Source organism: Boleophthalmus pectinirostris, unplaced genomic scaffold (assembly GCF_026225935.1).
Source record: "Boleophthalmus pectinirostris isolate CB_2022bp ecotype Guang Dong unplaced genomic scaffold, ASM2622593v1 HiC_scaffold_12, whole genome shotgun sequence".
Taxonomy (NCBI): Eukaryota; Metazoa; Chordata; class Actinopteri; order Gobiiformes; family Gobiidae; genus Boleophthalmus; species Boleophthalmus pectinirostris.
The window spans coordinates 25,681,950-25,702,871 of NW_026571018.1; the positions used below are offsets into that span (position 1 = coordinate 25,681,950).

The 20,922-nt window shown below is 36.6% G+C and overlaps 1 protein-coding gene across 3 annotated transcripts in view; it reads right to left on the bottom strand.

Moving 5' to 3' along the window:
• Positions 1-20,922, bottom strand: part of LOC110158501 (rho guanine nucleotide exchange factor TIAM1-like) — a 52,960-nt gene that overhangs the window by 12,072 nt on the left and 19,966 nt on the right. For 2 of the 3 annotated variants that reach the window (XM_055148613.1, XM_055148614.1), the window contains 13 exons: positions 20,595-20,867; positions 19,755-19,986; positions 18,663-18,835; positions 16,986-17,210; positions 14,843-15,028; positions 11,923-12,072; positions 11,581-11,655; positions 7,797-7,967; positions 5,772-5,876; positions 4,917-4,998; positions 4,214-4,300; positions 2,170-2,382; positions 252-376 (listed from right to left, as the gene is read on the bottom strand). In XM_055148613.1, coding sequence (XP_055004588.1) covers positions 252-376; positions 2,170-2,382; positions 4,214-4,300; positions 4,917-4,998; positions 5,772-5,876; positions 7,797-7,967; positions 11,581-11,655; positions 11,923-12,072; positions 14,843-15,028; positions 16,986-17,210; positions 18,663-18,835; positions 19,755-19,986; positions 20,595-20,867 — 2,097 coding nt within the window. The remainder of the gene's footprint in view (positions 1-251; positions 377-2,169; positions 2,383-4,213; positions 4,301-4,916; positions 4,999-5,771; positions 5,877-7,796; positions 7,968-11,580; positions 11,656-11,922; positions 12,073-14,842; positions 15,029-16,985; positions 17,211-18,662; positions 18,836-19,754; positions 19,987-20,594; positions 20,868-20,922) is intronic. The other variant, XM_055148616.1, reaches the window with a different exon arrangement.

The following is a 20,922-nucleotide window of genomic DNA, read 5'->3' on the forward strand; positions in this document are numbered from 1 at the left end:
CACTGAAACACTATCATGCAAATAATCAGCTACTTCAAACGTGCATATGAAGAGGTCGTGAACTCTAGAAATGCAATACCATGCAGAGCTGCTTCTCATCCTGTGGGTAATTATTTATGATGGTTCCAATCTTCACAGAGCTCCCCTGGTAAGCTGCTTTTCTCTGTACATTAGATTTGGCCTGTATTGAGGTGCCTATTTTTTATATAGTATAGTATATAGTAGAATGTTTATTTTGCCGGTATTCTTACCCTCTGTCCCATTGTTATGCAGGCTGGATCATCTGGATCTGAGGGGCTCTGGAGTTGGAGAGATGAGTCCAAGGTTTCATTAGGGCTCTCCACTGTCAGTCCTGAGACTTCATCCAGAATATCCTCTGTAAAAAGACAATTATTTTAACTGTATGTTCAATTACATTTCAGGGTAGGGCCAGACCATTAATCAAATAACAAATTTTTTAAAAAGTACAATTGGTTAAATTGTACATTGATTAAACTCTATTCTGAGGGACATGGCCACCTCTTCAAAACCTGTCTAAAAAAATGTATTTATAACATAAAACATTACACATAAGTCTGTAGTTCCTCAACAGGTTAACACAGTAGGACATATATGCACATATTTAAAAAAAACAAAAAAAACAAAAAACTTTTTCCTTACTCAAACAGGCCATTTTCAGAACACCAGAAAGACACCAGAAGAAAATAGATAGGAGCACGGAGCATACACTATGTTCAAGAGGATTTTATCTTCAGGATCAGTGATTACAAAATGTCCTTTGCTTTGAAGGCACGTTGTGATTCACCCTTCAGCTTGATAACATCTCTAACCTCTCTGAGTGGCTGTGACCCTTACATATGGCGCTCTCTGGTGCAATGACAGGTCCACACAGCTCAAGGATTCATATTAATATTCATACTGCACTGAGTCCTTGTATAAACAACAGCAGCTTGTCAGCCCATGCAACACGAGACCCCAATTTACCAGGAATACAAATGGTGCCCTTGAACAGATAAAGAGGGGAGGTCAAGGGAAAGCTAACTAGCATAAGACAAGAGCTATGCATAATTACTCAAATCCTGTTCATCTTTACCTGTAGTTTATAGGCATTTGTGTAGAGAAAAAAACAACAAACCAAAACAAAATAGGCAACACACTCGAAAGATTGAGGAGACGACCTTGAGGGAGTATGCTCTATGACTTTGGGCTTTAATAAAGATGCTATACACCTTACTATGTAAGTAATGTGGCAACATCAAGGTGCTTCTTGATCATAATCTTCTAAAAGTAATCCCCATGGACTATCTACCTGACAATTTAGCTAAAACCCTCACAAAGACTCATCTTAATTTTTGCAAGCAATGTTCAACTGAGATATCACCAGGGATTACCCTTTTAAGTTTTTTTTTTTTTTATGGAAATGTAAGATAAATTCAGGTTGTTAATTTGATATTTCTTATGTTCATTTCAACAAGACTCTAACCATCTTAGTCTAAACCTTAAGTATGTCTGACAATTCTATACGAGGGTGGCAGAGTGGTTACTTCTGCTGCCTCAATGAGATCAATGAGACTGTGGATTAGATCTCCCAGGGTTACATTTATCAACATAATGTGGACATAAAAATTGTGTCCATATCTTTTACATTCATACTAATTTTAAAGAGAAAAATTTGTCACCCTCTTTTCCCTTTATGAAAACAACCAAAACAAATAAACTTAACCTGGATAAACGTAGAAGGATTGTTTGTTTATCAACGCAGCGGATGCGTGCGCAGCCTGAGTGCAGAAAGCGCCGCTGTCTGCGCGGGGGCAGCGTTAGCTAGCGATGTTGTCACTTCACTAAAACAGTTTATCCCCGTGCAATAAAATAAGTTATGATGCTAAACTAACATTAGTGAGTGGGATACATCTTAATAATCCATATATGTTAAATCAGGTGACTGCTTAAATGACGAGTAGCCGGACTCATACCTGATTGATACAACTAACCTAAACCCCGGAAGAGCCTGAAATCCGCTGAAATCTTACGAGACACAGACATGAACCCCAGACCCTGTGTACCAGAGAGAACAGTGGCTCTTTCTGCAGGAAACAAGCGCAGTAGAGCGCAAAGAGACACACTTTGACAATCCCTCTATAAATCTATAACTTATAAGACAGGAAATACCTTGGCTCTGGGAGAAGATATCCGTGGATGTGTCCTGCTCCCCGTACGTGCGGCGAGGTGGGGCAGGGCAGACGGTGCGGGGGTCGAGCTGTGGCAGGACACTCAGAGTCAGGGACACTGCTTGGTTCACAAATGCACCCCTCATGTCCTCCATGTCCAAAGCACACGCTGATTTACCATTCAGGAACAAGATCTCATCCCCCGCTCGAATACCTACAAAGGCAATTTATGTTTTAAGCTAAATTATGTATAAGATAGCATTAATATGGCAAATAAAACATGTTGTGATGTTTTTATATATTGAACAGACAGGTAATTTGTATCTTAACAAGACTATACAATAAAAAAGAAATTTACTTCATATTTGTCCAGGTTTGGTAATAAATGCATCATGTATAGAAATCAGACAGGCCCAGTATCAACAGTAGTTTGTGTTTATGGTCCAGTTTGCCCCTTCCCACACTGACCACCTGTTCTTTATCACACTAATTGAGAATTACCACTAGATCAGCTGACCAATTAGCCGCTAACACTAGCCAATAAAGCTAAATGGTCATGGCAGCCACTTTAGAAATCTCGTCAGTGCGTTCATTCGCTCGTAATGCAAAATGAAGACAAATGGTCTGAAGATTTGTTAGCCTGGAGCAAGGTTTTTGGCACACTATACATCCTTGACATCTTTTTTATTCTCTGTTGGCTGGTATAGTGAATAAGGATAGCTCTAAACTGTACACGGGTTTATGTATAGCCCTACATTTAGCCTTCAGTTATGACCTACTTGTCTACCATGTGAACTGTCAGGCTTTATTGCACTAGAGATAAACCCTGTGGTCATATGCTACAGTGTGGAGGAGAAGCAGAGTATAGAGTGTCTATGTGTTTGTATGTCAATGTTTGCACTTGTATAGAGGCTGGGGATGAGAATTACACAGAGGAAAAAAGAAAGATTCTAGAAGAGCCTTTGGGCCTGCTTGTCCAGCACTGGCCTGGTTTCTTGCTTCAACCCTTAAGCATTTGTTTTAGTTTCCAGTTCATTTGCTTTAACTCAGATTACAAACCAGTGGAGATTTATGCCTGCTGACTGGTGATTCAGCTAGTTCAAAAATATTAAAGAGCTTTGTCTAGTTGCTTTTACTGGACGCATCAAACAGGGGGCGGCATAGTGAACTTGACGTGAGATAGTAAACTGAGAACAAAATGTATTTTTACCATTTACCATCTGTATGGAAAGAAGAAGGTGTGAGTCCCCTACTAAAAAGATACATAGTGGCTGCATCCTGATTTGTTAGATTATATTTCACCCTTCATCTACTCATTTCAATTCAGTGAACTAATATTACTACTCATAACATTTGCTTAAGCTTTATCTACATGTCTTTACTTAAAACAGGCAGTAGAGCAGTCTGCTGAACACGCATCTTTTACATTGCAAATGGGGCACTGGGAGGTTATGATCTCACACTTTAATAACCTTGCTTTGACCCTGGGGCGTGCTATTTTCTGTACATTAGTGTTTTATCTGCAGCCTTCCATTTCTGAGGTCTATTAGGTCTGTGCAGTGCAGAGAGGAGAGAGAGCTACTGACACAACTGTAGTCAGCAGGTCAGGTAGAAATGAGGCATTCATCCATTTTCAAAGAGCTATGGGACCGTGAAGAGGCATTCTGGTGTGCTGTAATTGCAACAAAGATCCAATAAATATAATTTATTGTCTTTTAAATGCAAGATCATATCATTATAGCTGATCAAGTCAAAGTGGGTCTGTTTGTAAAGTTATTTACTTAGTGTGCAGTAAATAATAAATAATCAATGCAAACAGTTGGTATCTAAAAAATAACTGCATTTACAATTATCAATATTGTAATATTTTGCCTCTATTACTGGTTCAACTGAAATAGGTGTTATGACTATCCAGCATGCGTGCCATTCCCAACTAAACAGCTGCAAGATGTTTGTGAGGAAATATAGTAATATAATATGGAAATGCACAGTTATATGATTTTAAATTAATGTAAAATTATAATTTTAGACATTTTTTTGTTTACCTTTAGCTGCTGCCAGTCCATCAGGTTTGACTTCAGTGATATGCAGCTGCTGGGTTCCATCCTCATCAATCACTGCTACAGAAAAACCTACAAACACAAATTATGAAAGACAATATTACATTACATGACCTCAATGTATCAATGCTGAAACAATTACAGCCACACAAAATTACCATATTTCATTCATTTTAATGCAGCATGACAGGCTAAAATCCAATTTCTAAAATCAAATTGATTTGGTAATAAGGGTCTGGCTGGAGCAGATCTATCTATGTCAAGAGGGCTTACACATCTATGAAGTCAATTTATTTTCAAAGCTCACTGTGGACCAAGACTTACATATTGACTAATATTGTGCAAAAAATCTACTGTAGTATAATCTCGGGTATAATACAGGTATTTGTACTTCAGATAACTTCTTCTGAGCTTTGATTTATTTATTTATTCATGTTTACTGCTCAAATAAAATGAAATATTGATAAATGATATTTCAAAATGTTAAATTATTTAATGTAATTATGATAATTAGGACAGGGACATAGGGATTATCAATAAAATGTCTTTTTTATCTCTTATTATTATATTACTATTATTACCACATATTTACCAAAATATTAGTATATGAATATATGCAAGTAAGCATTTCATTTTCTAATAGGTTTTATTCCACTGAAGTAATACTATTAATAATCTTCAAGCTTACCATATCCCGCAGTGCAGGACTCATATTTGTCAAAGCAGACCACCTTTGTAGCTTTTGGGCTGATTTCAATCTCTTTGTAGAGCTACAAGACAACAAAAAGAGACATTTAATTGGCAGTAAACACTGAAAAATCGACCATGTGACTGTGGCCTGTAAAAAGTCAAGGTCATTGCTCTAACAAAGAATGGATTCATGTTTTATTCAGGCTCCTTAATAAAGCTATTGCAACGTGAAGGTCGTGAGGTCAAGACGCTGGGTGAAGGGAGTGGGTGATCAGAGAGACGCAGTGAATAGGAGCATAGGCACAGCTGTGTGTATGAAGCAACAGAAGTCTTGAGTGTGCAATTTCACTTTCGGTAAAGATATAATGATGTGTTACCATGGGCTAAAGATAGTTGTGGGCTGAATGATCAAAGAGACAGATAAAAGAACGGATTACAACAATGAATGTGCTTGAAATGGGGTTAAATGTGTCACCCACAAAACATAGTTGAAAAGAGACTGTTTCTAACAGCTGTAAATGTCTAAACTGAATAATTAAATACAGAAAAAAACACAAACAGAGACTAAAGAAGTAACTTTGCATTATTTATGTAACTGTCTAACTGTGGTCTATGCATCCAGGGAATTCAACACAAAATCATCAAACATGCACAAGCCTCGTTTGTGTTTGCCAAGAACTGTCAGAAATTAATTAATAATCAGGTGATGACCCCAAAATGCAAATGAAAAAGTATCTGACAATGAACTAGTATGCAAGGCGATAAAGGTTTACATATGAACCATTGTATTAAATGACATAAGAATATATTATATGGTATATATTATATTACATTTAAACAAATAATTTCTTACCACATCTGAAATTTCCTCTTCAAGTTTTGGCACATAGATGAGCATTTGGTGATCAACCCAAACTTTTAATCGAAGGTAATGGCTGGATGTTTCAAGCTTGTGGGTCTGAAACGGGACAAATGCAATAAATTAAAATTACATCGTTTACCACATTACTATTCAGCCATGTGCTGACTGAATGGTCCTATATTACACAAAATTTACTCTTGAGAGCTTTAAGCCATGTTAGAATGTTGTTACCTTATCAAAAACATTTCTGGAACTGTGTTTTTTTTCATTCAGACATGTTAGAGTAATCCTTTTTTATTGAGCTGTTTATAACTCCAGAGCTCAAAATGCTCTGTTTCATCTTGTGATGTCATGAGGTGGTAGTTTTCAAGTTAACAGCTACCTTTAACCTTTTGTTTAGCAGAAATTGGAAATTCCAGGGCTGAAATTATACAAAGGATTCTATGACAAGATGGAGTATTTTCCATTTGAGAGAAGAACTCAGCCTCCAGGTATGTTTTTGATGAGGAAACAACATTATGACAGACCACAAAATACTGTAATATGGGCCCTTTAACTGCATTTTTGTTCAAATGCTTTGTTGAAATTGCATGCCTGAATAAAAATAAATGAAATGAAATTACAATAGCTAATTCTTAGTAAAATAGTAAATTTCAAAGATATTTTAATGTTAATAATACTAATGAAGTAATTACTATAGAGTATTTGGATAAGTAATAAGGAAAATGTGGTTATTATAAAGTAAAATAGCTTATTATGCCTTTTATTACTGGTTTTATTACTAGTTACCCATTAAAAATCCATTACTTCAAGTGTTCCCTAAAAATTCCCTAAAATACATATATCTGTCAAATCAGCTAAAGTCAGTGTAAGTTAAGGGTGTGTAACCGTAGTGTAGTCGTTCTGTCAGGTATAGGGACAGCACATACATGACATCCCCCAGTAAAAGCAGAGCATCACAGATGCACCAGATAATGTATTCTTCATGTAAAGTTAAAGTATGTAACACATACACAACTGTGCATTAAGTGCTCCAGTTCTTGTGACATCTTTCTGGCATTTATACAGTACACAACGCCCACAGACACATCAATCAACCATCCAACCTATATATAACAGTATATGTGGGACTGCCTTAAGTAGGAGGAAAGTGTCTATATGGCATCACATTTCTCAGTGAAGAGGCAAAGAACAGATTGAGAAGAACATTTAGATGGCAAGATATAGTAGGTCACACTTTAAACTGAGACTGTGGGGAATAAGTTATAACATTGTTAAAATTGGCTTCTACATGTTTTAATAATTATATCCATCATCCATTATATAATCAGCATAGGTTGAAATTATTGAATTTTTTACAGCACAAAAAATAGATGTTCTAAAAGTATTTGACTAAAAGTACTTTTGACCTATGATTAAATGCTAATGAACGTTAACATTAACATTGACTTACCACAGACAGAGCACTTCAGACTTTTGATATTGTATTATTTTTTTAATATATATCACTAATTATGATTTTGATGAGCAATTTATTTATTAAAAACATTTATTACATTTACATTAAAATAATTTGCTTATTATAAAAATAATAAGTAAATCTAATCTGCTAATCTGCTATTGGTACTATGAAGTCACACAATGTTTACAATAACTACTCTGAAAGGTACAAATTGAAAAGTTTAAATAAAAATGTACAATTTTCTTATATAAATACATGCTCTTTTTTTCATCATAGTGGCTAGTTATGGGTGATTGATCAGCGATATAAAAATTTTGGCTACATTCCAATACCAAGTCATTTTTGGGTAATTTTTCGATATTGGTCTAACCTTATAGGTGAAGGTATTTCAAGAGATATATTATGTATACAAAAGAGCTTCAATGAGACATGTTAATTAGTATCGGTATGTGCACATATACAATATCGATACGTACAATTGTACTGAGTCAGTATTGATTTACCAATATTTTGATACTGATACCCCCATCCCTAGTTATGTAAAATTGCCAAACCTTGCAGACAGAGCTGAGAACCTCCAGTGCTGTCTCTCCAGGTCGGATGATAGCCAGGATGGGCTGATCGTTGGGTAAACATACCCAGGACGGAGCCACATAATCGGGCACCCAGATGTCACTGTCCATGTTCTGCTGTGGAAGACTTTTCACCGAGCCTTCTCTATCCTTCTGAAAAATACAACACAGACACAGACTTATAGTGCATCATTTAACTGTCATTTCACATCGAGAAAAAACAAAGGAAAGCATGATGTGTTACAAACTTGATGTGATCATAAAAGCCTCTCAGTTCATATTAATGTTTCAGACAGTGAAGATTCTGTATTGTATTAGTGACAACAATATGCTACTAATAAATCATAATTTTGCTTTTAGACACCAGATAGGCTCAAATTGATTGGACTAATGTGATAGACAGCACTGGTGGTCTGGAGATCTAGTAACAAAATCTAATTAATTTGTGTACATATGGTTTGTATGTATGTATGTGTGTGTGTGTGTATCCTTGCCTCTACATGTGTGCGAGCTGTAGTGTCCATCTTTTCACTTTGACCTCTCACAATCTGGCAGCCATGACAGCATTCCTGCTCTCTATCTCCATCCTTTTATTTGACCCAGCGAAATCTAATCTGCTCCTATCACCTTACAACAGCAGCACCCGCAAATCTCGCCTTTTGTTCATTTTTTTCACTGACCATTGAGTCTGGCAACATCTGGATTTCAATTTGAAGCTACATTTAAGATAACTTTTTTATTTTAGGGGCTATTATCTGGATGCTGCATATAATTACTCAAAGTGTGATGCCATTTGGTAATAATATTGGTTCGTGAGCAAAATTAAAAATATAACTGAATTAGATACTTCTGTTATTGCTGCTGTTATAACTAATATTACAATGACAATATGATCACCAATACTATAGTGACAGCACAGTGGGACTACTGCTAACTACTACTACAAATTAAACATTAGATATCATTTGGGCCCTGAATTTTGGAATTATTGACAAAAAATTATAACTGTAAATATTATAAATACCCATGAACAACATACTGTTATACAACAAACTTTTGTGTCTGATTATTAAAGACCTAACTCTCCTATTTATTTTATGTAGTTCTAGTGCTCTGAACAACCCCTTCTTTTTCAGTTTATTTCATTGATCATTGGGTGTCTTTGCCGTGCTCCTTCCACTCTATCTACCCATCACTTCCCATTCACACAGACAATACAATCTGCTGACAATAAGCAATCTGGTCTTTTTAAATGAACTTGATTGCATTGCATGTTGGCTATAGATAAGAGATGCACATTTTCATATGCACAAACAATCAAAACAAGAAGGCTTCAAGACAACAGACTATCGGGGCAATGGCAAGACATACACCCCCCTCAAGCGAGCCACACTCCCCAGCACCATCTGGCTCCCCTCCTGGTCCATCTCCGATACCCCCCTGCTGTGGGGCGGGAGTCCAAGGCAACACATTTTTCTTTCTATTTCCCAGAACAAACACTGGCGCGGCATATGAACAATTAGAGGGGAAACTGAGAGACTGTTTACAATGTAGCATCATTCCGAGCCCCTCACATCTACAGCTCGAGAAAAATACATCAACCACCAAAATGTATTTCAGGAAATTGCTAAATGTAAATTAAAATCAAGATTAAGAAGTCTGACATTTGGTAAAATAGACAGAATCAGATTTCCTACTACCAACGTTGCTGCTGTTACTGGTATTACAAAAACTGTGGGAAAGTTGTGATACTCACTCTCCAAACCTTATTATTTGACCTGAAGTGATATCAATAAATAATTCAATTTTATTACAACAATATTTGCCATTCTATTGCCTCAGTCCCCCCTCTCTAATTTGCATATTAAAAGGTTCATATTACACTGATCTATGTTATAATGATGTTTGTCATTCACACGTCTAACATACAAACGCTGGATATTCAGGCTGAGTTCTTCTCTCAAACTGAAAACACTCCATCTTGTGATGTCATGTGGTAATTAAGGGGTGTTTTTAAACTCCACACCCCTTCTCTAGAATCATTTGGGTAATTTCACCCCTGGAATTGCCAATCTTTTCTAAGCAAAAGGTAAAAGCTTTAAGGTGTTAACATGAAAACTACAGCTTCATGACATCACAAGGTGGAACAGAGCATTTTGAGATTTGGAGATAGACTAATAATAAAGAGTTACTTAAACATGCGTGAACAAAACACAACTCCAGATGTGTTTTTGATAACGTAAGAACATTATAACATGACTTACAGCCAATGTTCCCCCTAATTTTTCATGTCCCCTGGAAAAAACGTGAGAGTGGGAGTGGGGATTTTATTTAGAAGGAACACTGCTTACAGCTCATAAGAGACAATTTGACATAATATATGACCTTTAAGGGGTAAATGCAACAATGACAAACTGTAATTTATCTGTATCTATATTAAGTCTTGTAACTTCTAAAACATTTGAAATCTGCCTCTAAAAAACAATATTTTTTGTTTAAGGTATAGAGGGCATTGTGAGTAATTCAATTTTCAGTTCACCATATTGCCCTTTTGGCTTGAGTTCATGCAAAGTGCCTTCTTGTATCTCATTTGAAGCTGCCTTTTGCTAGTGCTCATAAAATATAAAGCTCACCGCCTTGTCCTAGTGCAACCCTTGGGTAATTGGACATTTTCAGCTTGCATCATTGATAAGACTTTGGCTGAAAGTCTCAATCCTGTCAAGTCTTTGAATAATTAAAAGTTACTCGTTATTTTAAATTGTCTATAAGTTACAACAGTCAATATGGCAGGGAACAGATGGTGCAAATCTGCCAAGTCCTCTGGTACCAAGTGTCCGCATAATTAGCTGAAACATCAGAAAGCTAATGATCTGAACATATCAGATCAAATTCTCCTCAGTGGGATTAGCAGCCACAAATACCCCCTCAGTCGATGGTCTGTGATCCTGACAGATTTAGCCCTCCAAGCAATTAAAATGAAGAAAAGGATAATATACAGCAATAGGCAAATGAAGAAGTTAAAGGTGGAATGGAAAATTAAATGCTCTCAGCAAGAGAATGAAATGGATAAATAGCATCTAAAATAGGATTATCTGGATACATAAAAATGCACAGTATGTATACTGATTTATTGAAGAGCACAATAAGTGTATATTTTAATAATTGGATAATCTATAAATCATATAAATCTGTTCCAATTTACAAAGGAATATCTGGTTTAGTTTGAACATTAAAATCAAAGGATCACTTAACTGCAGACTTTGAAATAGTTCTAAATTTCAGTTATCAATAAATTATCTAATATGTTGTGCAGTCTTATCTAATATTAACCCATGTTCACTGAAGTCTTGTTTAATTGAGATCATCTTGAAGTGAAAAGATCTAAAACTTCACCCCAAATAACCTCCAAATGCAGAAACCAGAGCACCAAAAGAATAATTTGCATGAAAAAGGGCAGAAAATCCAAAGATGTTAAAGTCCTGGGGGTCTTTATGAGCCCATTATACTGATACAAGGGTTTATCAGCTGTCTCAGTAATTTCAATGTAGAGTTATGAGTAAGAAAAACATTGACAAGGACTTTGCCTACAGCCGTGCAATTTACATTTTCTGTCGAGAAAATGTCAATGCAAGAAAAAAGAGATAAATGGGATTTTAGCCCTGGGTAAGTAGTTAAGTTATTGGCAAATACTTATCTGATGTTGTACTTTAACAATAGACTATAAATTGTGGAACATGACTGCAACATGAAAGTATTAAATTCTTACCGATTTCTCGCTAGCAGAGTCTTCAAACATTTGTTCCAAAGGTTTTCGCACTGGCTCAGTCCCATCCACAAAGACCTGACAACAGATACATTTGTTACATTTAAATCAAATCAATGCATAACTAGTGAGAAATAAAATATATATATTTTTTGTACATAAGTGTAAGTGATTTTTTTTTAAAATAAGGTGCTCAATTTCTTTCTTAAAAAATGGTAATTAGGTGAAGAACGGGAAGAGACGGCAAATTGTCAGGGCGGTAAATGATGTCATTATGATCCTAATAGCTAAAATTACAGTTATTGATCATAACCCAGCCCTGGTAGTTTTATTAATTCCTTGAACCTGGTTAACGGAGGGGTGTGTCTTGCTCTTCCTTTTGGAGGTGGTGTCCAGGCCCCACAGGGACGAGAAGCGGCTCCTGCGTTTGCTGGAGGTGCGTGGCATGGCCGCTTGGTTTCGCCTCCTGATACTGCATTCTGTCCGCGCTGACACCTGCAATTTACGCACACTATGTTTTGTACTGAGCAATGATAGACATGTACCTTTTACATATATCATAACTCCTGGAGTGTGACAGTTTGTTCACAACTGTCTTCACCTTTTACATTCAATGACTATGATTGAAGGCTCAAAAAAGCAAAAAGTCACATCTTACTTAACACCCAAAGTGTTTCAAGTAATTACTGTATGTAAAGAGCTGCAAATATTACACTGAAATGTATTTTATGGCAACATGTTACACATGTTTCCTGGGATTCCAAGAGAAATTATTTGTATTATTTTTCACCTAGTTTTGGAAATGTTCCAAAAAGTACATTTGCCTGTGTGACATCTAATGGATACATTAAAATGCATAACAGAATAAATAAAGAGCACAATCAAAGTGAGTGAGTAGCACATTCACATTAGTATAAACTGTATTTGTCCAATGCAGCTGGGCTAATGTTGATGAGAGAAATTTCTTGATCTGAGCTGAAAATGTCTGTTTTATCAAGTTCTACAAGTGAGACATTTACAGCCACACACATAGAGACCACATTTCAACTGCCCATGACATAAAATCAACACTTTGAGCCTGTTTCTCCATGTAGTTTGCTGTCCATGCATACACGAATGAGTGTTGGCAGTTCTGGGTTAATTCAAATTGAACCACTGGGCCACACTGACTCACTCTGTGGTCTGATACAAGGATGTCTTTTACATGAATGTAAGGCCAACTGTGCACATTTGAACTGCAGCGTGTGGGGGGGGCAACTACTGCCTTCATCTCAGTTAATAGGTCAACGGACTCTTCTTATGTAAGCAGAAAAAGATGGAACTTGATTAAAATGTATAAATATTTAAAGTTGTTTACATTCAGCACTAATGTTAAATATATGATGTATGGAAATCCACTTAAGGCAATGAAAATAATGAATTATCTTATTATTTCTTAGGTATAATGACTGATCAAGTAACTATTTAGGTCTTGGGCATGGTATTCTCCAACCCTAATGTAATATCAGGTTCTGTGCTGATAGAAGAGACAGATAAAAGGCAGTAACTTCTATTTTAAGATGTGCAGACAACTTTCAATCAGACAGGCTACACTATACTCTAATGTTTCAACAAAGCAATGCACTAGTAATGATGTTTAGCTAACAGTGTGGCCAGTAAGTGAAATGTTTATACCAGACATAGAAGAAGGTTGCGGAGATTGAGAGATGTATAAAAACGCAGACAGATGTGGATGGGACCAGACTAAACAACACTGAGTACATGAGACAAAGGATGTGGGGGCGTTGGCAGATCAGGGGAGAGAGAGAGAGAGGGGTGCAACGGAGAGATGGTGCAAGCCTATTTGTGGGAAAGTGCCTGAGGGATGGCAGCTTACTAACAGAGCAAGTATCGATCCACCAATCACAAAAAAGACAACCTCAACCTTTGACAACTTATGCCTGCACGGGGGACCATCAGGTTTGCACAGGTGAAACATAACACACAAAAACACTGTTATACCACTTACTTTAAGAACCAGTTAAAGCCTAATTTAAAAGAGCACTGCTTAACTTCTCTGGTGCGGTCCACTAGCTACTTGCCTCCATGGAGATGTTATTGCTTTGCTTGGAATGTTTCATAGTATGGTATTTAACTTATCTATCTTGCATTTATTCAGTATCAAGTGTTTTTATTGTTATCCAAAGATCTGACCTGAAGATCTGCTACTTGGTCTGGTTGCCTGCTCTGTCCTTTTCCATTGAGATAGATTAAATAATGACATTCTGACCCCTGCTTTTCTCCCTGGAGAAAATGGCAGATCCTCCAACAGAAGAGTTACACAGTGCACCCTTAATTGAATTTGGCTGAAGACGGATGTTAAGTTAACTAATGTACTGTATAATGCATTTCGCAATTATCCAATCAACATTTTAGGGGTTAAGGAAGCACAAACTGTACCCAGAAAATTAACTGCAATACATGTATGTGACAACAAACCAAAGTGTCTCACAGTTATTGAGTTCCTGAATGCCAAATGGAAGAGTCATGCTGTTCATACCACCCATACCGAGTTTCATTTAGTACATTCTTAGAAGACCGAGCTGTCAATAAGAGCACTTGTTCTGAACATGAGGTAAGGAGTTGACTCTATGCCATCGGCTAAAACTGTCATCACCACTTATAAAACATTGGCAAAAAGGTTTGTTTGTTTTCCACTGAGAGATTTGAGAGATCATGATCAATACTGAGATCACAAGGCATGCTGATACTGGTAAAAAAATAATAAATGGTAGGCGATACAAAATAGTGATTCATCTGTATTATTATTATTATGTATTACGATTTATATAATACACTGATAAAGGCCAAATTTGACCAAAAGTGAATATAGTGTTTACTTTTGGTTTCATCATCATCATTCTATTCCTTAGTGATCATGGAAAATCCACTATTTTGTTTTCTCATGTAAACTAACCATCTTATGTAACACTCAGTCACAGTGACTCAAAAGCATAGAATTGGTTAAACATTAGTTTTGGTACACATAAAAGTCATGTGGGTTACTGAGGGTGATATACAATACTGTGAAAAAAAAATTAGGGAAGTAATTATTTGCTTCTCATTTATGTATTTTTTCTGCCTGGATATACATTCATGGCATTTCCTCATCAAAGTCCATAACCTCTGTACAGGGTGTAAGTAAGTTAATGTGTTACACTTATAGTAAATGGAAATGTGTGGAAAAAGATAAATTATAAATAATATTAGTCTTGAAGAACCATACCAGAGCATGGAAAGAGGAAACAGAGAAGATCCCTAATCGTCCCATAGCCAGTTTGGAGGGCCGTGAGGCACAGCCCAGCAGGCGCTTGGGATTGGGGGGCTCACTCCCCTGCAGACTGGCCAGGTAGCACCGGCAGCGGAACAGATCCATGTGAAAGCGTTCCAGGTTTTGTTCCCACAGGAAGATCTGAGGAAACACAAGGATACAGAGACCGAACACATATTGGTGATTATGCAACCTCCAAAGATAAGATCCTAATTACAAAACTGGGCAAAAAAACAGAAACACTATTACAAGCCCTCATATTTCATGGATGTAATCTACTTGGCATTTTGTTTTCAATATTCATTTCATTTTTATGCTATACCCTGATTTAAACATAGATTTATTGCTTGTTGCTTTTCTCCCATTTTTGCACATGGGTATCCTTGTGTAAAGATGTAGCCTATGTCTACACTATTTTGAAAATTTATAAGTTTAGAATATATTTTGTTTAAATTGGTCATTTTTGAGTTTTTTACTCCCCAAAGTAAATTTTCCAAGGCGGGACAAATAAAGCTATATTTTATCTAATACAGTAAAGATACTGAGTTCATGAAGGAGAGTGAAGTGTGGTGGCCAAATTAGCAGAGCTGGCTTGATTTGAGCATTACTGTGGTCTTTTTCAACTAGATCCATACATCTGGCAAATACCCTTTAATCCATTTTAAACAGAGCATTTGTTATATAAGGTGGATTACTGTGTTGGTCTAATAAGTGGTGAGATGTGGGAGTGTTGTTGAAGCATTGCTCACAAACACACAGCCCCCACTGGTCACTGACCTGCAGCGATATGTACAATGTATCAAACTGTGGGCTGTGGGAGGTGCACTCAGGCACATGAGACACTAACTGGACTTGAGCTGCCTAAGAAAACACTGCAACCACAAATTTCATGCTTGTTTATGTTGTGTGTTTTTGCTTATAGGAAAAATAACCTAATTCATGGGTTTCATCTTCTTGTTTATATGGAACATTTTAAGATTTTCCACCATTCAAAAGATTATTGTTTTGAATTAGTAACTGCTACGAAAACTGTGCAAAATTTTCATCACTCTGAAACCCATGAAGAGCAATAATGTATTTTCGGATCTTGCGGCTGCTCTTTGATTGATATGTCTACATACAGTTTTACATTCATATCAACAGAAAGTAAGATATGGTTAGGTTTGTAGCTGTAACAAAGAAAACAAAGCAGTTGTATAGTTTGCAGTTGTATATTGCAAGCATGTTTAGTGTTTTTAGCAGCTTGTAAAGCAATGGAGGTAAATAATTAAACATAATTTCACTAATAAGAATTAGAATTAATGATGAATATGTCAACAATTTATTTTTTTTTCTTTTGAACACACATTTAGTTACCTAACTGCCCCAGCTTTTTATGGTTTCCTTCATTGACTCAAAATGTGAAGGTACAAAACACAGAGACCTGCTCAAACATGAAGGTCTATTATGTGAAAGCAAATTCTCAGGCTCTATTTTAGTGTGTACATACAAAAGGTAACCATTCAATGTGATGTATGAACACATCCAGACGCGTACAGATTAAGTATAAGGCTTCAAGCTTTAAGTTTCCCTCAAAGTGAACAAACCTGATCTTAAGCTAGCTCTGAACCAAAACTATAATTAAAATAAGTGCAGAGTTTACCTGCATGTGTGTTCTAGAAATTGTTGACATATTCTGTGTAGTTTTTGCACTTCTATGAATGAAAAGAAACAGTTGTAAGACTGAAAACATCTGGGCCTGAACATTTTGTTGAGATGACGACATGCAGTAAAGATGGTTTATTGCCCTGATGTCAGTTTGGAGAGTTTAAAAAGAGAAGGGCCATAAAATTTTTTGGTCGTTTTCATTCAAGTGAAGTTGTAAGAAGAAGCATAGACTAAACAAAATGGCCACTGCATACGTTGTAACAAAGGAACAAGTCAATATTAAAACAAACAAACAAAAAACAGGGCCAGTCCTTCATTTTTTTCCTTATTCTTTTAAAACCTTTCATATCAAAATTACATTAGAATTTAATGTAATTACAGACCTCCAAATTTTCCAGATTGTTTTTCTCTAGATTTCTCATACTAAAATTGACAACAATGAGTTCCAAACCTGCTCTAGTATGGTCTTCCTCTTCTTGGTGTCGGTGACTGTAGACAGCTGCATGTCTCCCATCTTCTTCATCTTCTCATCCATGTCGATCTTCTGCTCCAGTTTTCGGATCTCAGTCCGGAGCAGTCTCACCGTGTCTTCTCTGTGGTGCTGACGGGCCAGAGCTGTGGCACAGGCCGAATGGATTGCAGTTATCCAGTTCTCCAGCTCTGTCTGACTCGAGGTCTGAAATTCAAAGCATTTTCAAGGTGTCATTTTTGTATCATTATTGTTAGACAAAATTCTATTTCTGTGCTGTACTGAGGGCTCTCACTGCCAGCTCAGTCCCTGTTATTATGGTCTATGTCATCAGAGGTATAATACTCCCTGCAGTGGAAGCATGACCAGACTGGACTGGACTAGACTGGAATGGACAAACTATCTTGAGGGTTCGTGCCTCCAGGTGCTATACCGATATAAACTGGGTCCTATACTGATATAGACCTTTTCTAGCTTCTCTTATCATAGCTAAATCTAATATACTGAACACTTTCTAATTAAATCTAGATATTGACTGAATAAATTGCTGTTATTATTATAATTAGTTTTTTGGTTTAATACATGCATTTACTGACACAAAGTAAGTTGGATGTTCATCGTGACTTATATTTTTATAATGTTTACTCATGTTTTATTGTTTTACTCTTATTAATATTCCTTGTATATATATTTGTTTTACATTATCTTATCTTGTTTTTTATTGCATGCATTGTATTACTATTTGCACTATTTAATTAAAAGTAGCAATTACAAATTAATTCTTCACTGTAAGATCAATAAAGGTAAAGGTTAAGGTACACTTAGCTTTATTCTATGTTAGTTGCACTATAAAAACATCCATTTCAGCTTTAAATATCAGCTGTTAAAAGCAGTTTAAATTATTACTAATAATCTGCAGAAATGAGTCATAAGAAAAAAAACAGGAAACCGATTTGATGCTCATGTCATACTAACTCTCAAGGGAACAGTGGCCATTATAATTCATTTATCACTGTATTACTTATCTCCTCATGCATTGATTGGATGTCACTGAGGACAGCTGTCGTGATATAATTTAAAATAACACAATGGGCCCTGCTGTGGATCACTGTCACCACAGACAGCGTGGCCTTTAAACATGTCATAGAAAACAAACACACATATCTCCTGTATCTACCACACAGCTGAATGTCATGTACATGTGTCCGCTCCAAGAGGGTCCCCAGGGGAAATTAGGAACCATTTTGTTCTCATCAGTCTCTGTCTTTTGAGAACTTAATGTTCCATAATACATTAAATTCTCATTAATGACATTAACAATATAACCAGGAGAAAAATTAAATGATTTGTTAAGGGTCTCTCAAACAGTGATGGACAACAAATGCGGCAAAGGTGCACGGGTATTACTGAGTTTGGAATTTTTGAAGATGAAAAATTATTAAATAATTTATTACTCTAATAAAAGGCATCCCCATTCAGTGCACTTTAGTGGTATAGTGGTGGTTTAGTGTATTGTCCTATCCATGTGATCTCACAAGTTTATATTATTAATAAAAATCCAAGATACTAAACTGGAACATGCTGTGAGAAATTTGCCATCGCTTCTACATTGACAAAATGTTATGTAACTGAGATGTTTTGAATAGCAGTGTCTCTCACCTGGAAGAGGAATGCATCTCCAATTGAGTTACTGAGGCAGAAGACAAAGTCTTTCTTCGGATGTTCAGGCACAGCTTGTACAATGCTGTTCTCCACCCACAGCGCATGTTTAGGAGTGCTGTTATGGTCTATCCCCGATCGACCATCCGTTTCATACAAGTACAGAGTACAACCTTGAGAAACAAAGATGAAGTAATTATTTATATAGACTAAATAAAGCCATAAACAAGCCATTTTATTTCTCTTCAAAACAAATTCGAGAGGAGTTATGACCTAACATTGAACACAATTTCTCAACAATGACAATGCCTAATGGGAGAGAAAACACAGACTGGGGTCAGGTGGACAGTGCAGTTATTTATTTAAGGACAGCCGAGGTGACAGACAGGAATGTGGCCGCAGATGCTCCGTTTCATGCATTTGAAGGGAACAAAATTGGATTACACACAAGTGAAGCTGTAAAATTAAATTGTGAAAGGAAGAGACGAGGGAGACGGTGAGGCCACACATGAGAATGTGAGATGGGTAAGGGGGGTGAGAAAGGATGAGAGGGTGAGAGAGGGTGAGAGGGGAGACAGTGGAGGTGAGAACCAAGGGCAGAGACTGTGGTTAGACTGATGTTATTACAGCCAGACTTAAGCACAAGACAGAGATTTAACAGGAGAAGCCAAGGTGAGGATATTAATCTGAGAGTAACAAGATGGCAGTAAAATGACACAAAGGAGTCTTTTTATGACTTTCATCAGTAAATTACGTTATGTTATTATTATGTTTTAGAGACAAGCAGTTTTTTGTTTGAAAGAATTTGAATTTGATTTAGGCCTTTTTTAAAAAAAACAACAGAATAGACATTAGGAAATTATGATAAATAGTTGGAATACATTCATCAGACTAGATGTGTAAGGCTCAAATGAGCTGTACGTTAAAGTATGCATTATACTGCATAAACTTTTACACATATTACTTTTGACTGACTATGAAGAGGGTATAGAGAAAATAAGTCGAATAAATGAGGCATTACCAGAAATGTTTTTTATGATGTAGTGTAGTATTGCAGCATTTGCACACTAATAATATAATGGTGTATATTACCTCTTAATGAGACCCAGTAGCGTTTCCATTTGCGTCTTGTGGCTGTCTCCACTTTTTTGTTTTTCTTATGAACCAGAAAGTTCTTGACAGATAATGCTCCTGCCTTACGGACAGTGCCTTGAGCCGAGCCCACCACAGGATCTGATGGATAGGCGCTGCTAAGAGTACCACTGCTTTGCTCATCGCTCACCGCTGACCCGCCCTCCTCTGTGCAGTCTCTGGCAGAGTGTGTCTACACAACACAAATGGCGGTCAGACAATGTATCAATGTCTGACCTCAAATAAAGATGATGATTAAATGCCCTCAAAGTTTACAATGGAGTTTTGTTCAAGTAAAAGATTGGAAGGTCTATCTTATCTAAAAAAAAACAGCCTTAGAAGCCAATCATTACAAAGATATATTGGATATTTGGTATGAATCTATTCTTCCAGGAAGACCGACACATTGCAGAGTCCTTTATATTAAGGTGAAGAATTTGCTATCTAATAAAATCAAACAGACTATAAAATGTGTGTATATATATATATATAGATAGATAGATAGATAGATAGATATATAGATATAGATATAGATAGATATAGATATATATATATAGATATATATATAAAAACATTGAACCTTTACCCCGGGATGGGACTCAGCACAAATTCCAATGTCAAATACTGTATGTATATCCTACCAATAACAAATTAATTGTTGAACGTAAAATTTTATTACTGTAAGACAAAGAAATTCTCTATTATCATGAGCAGTTTATTTTTTCTATGCACTTAATGACCTGTACTTGAATGACTTTGTTATATGCATTTCATTGATAATTTTAATATCTGTGAACTTACCCAAGCTTGATTGTCTAACTCTTTTCGGAAGTTCTCATAGATCCCTCCTCTCCCTCCTTCACCTCCTCTGCCGTCTCCTCCTCCGGCGCTGCTGCTGCCGCTGTCACTCCCATTGAAAATGCTGCTGTCGGCCGCAGAGTACACGGAGAAGGAGGTGGACATGGCCTTACAGCGGCGTGACAGGAGCTCTGCCTCTCCATCCATCTCTGCGGTAACACCATCAATTCCACTGTCACCATATTCACTGCCTTCACCCAGAACACCAGAGATGTCCTGTGGAGTAACATAATGAGTATCTGGTAAATAATGGTACTTCAAGACAGTTAAA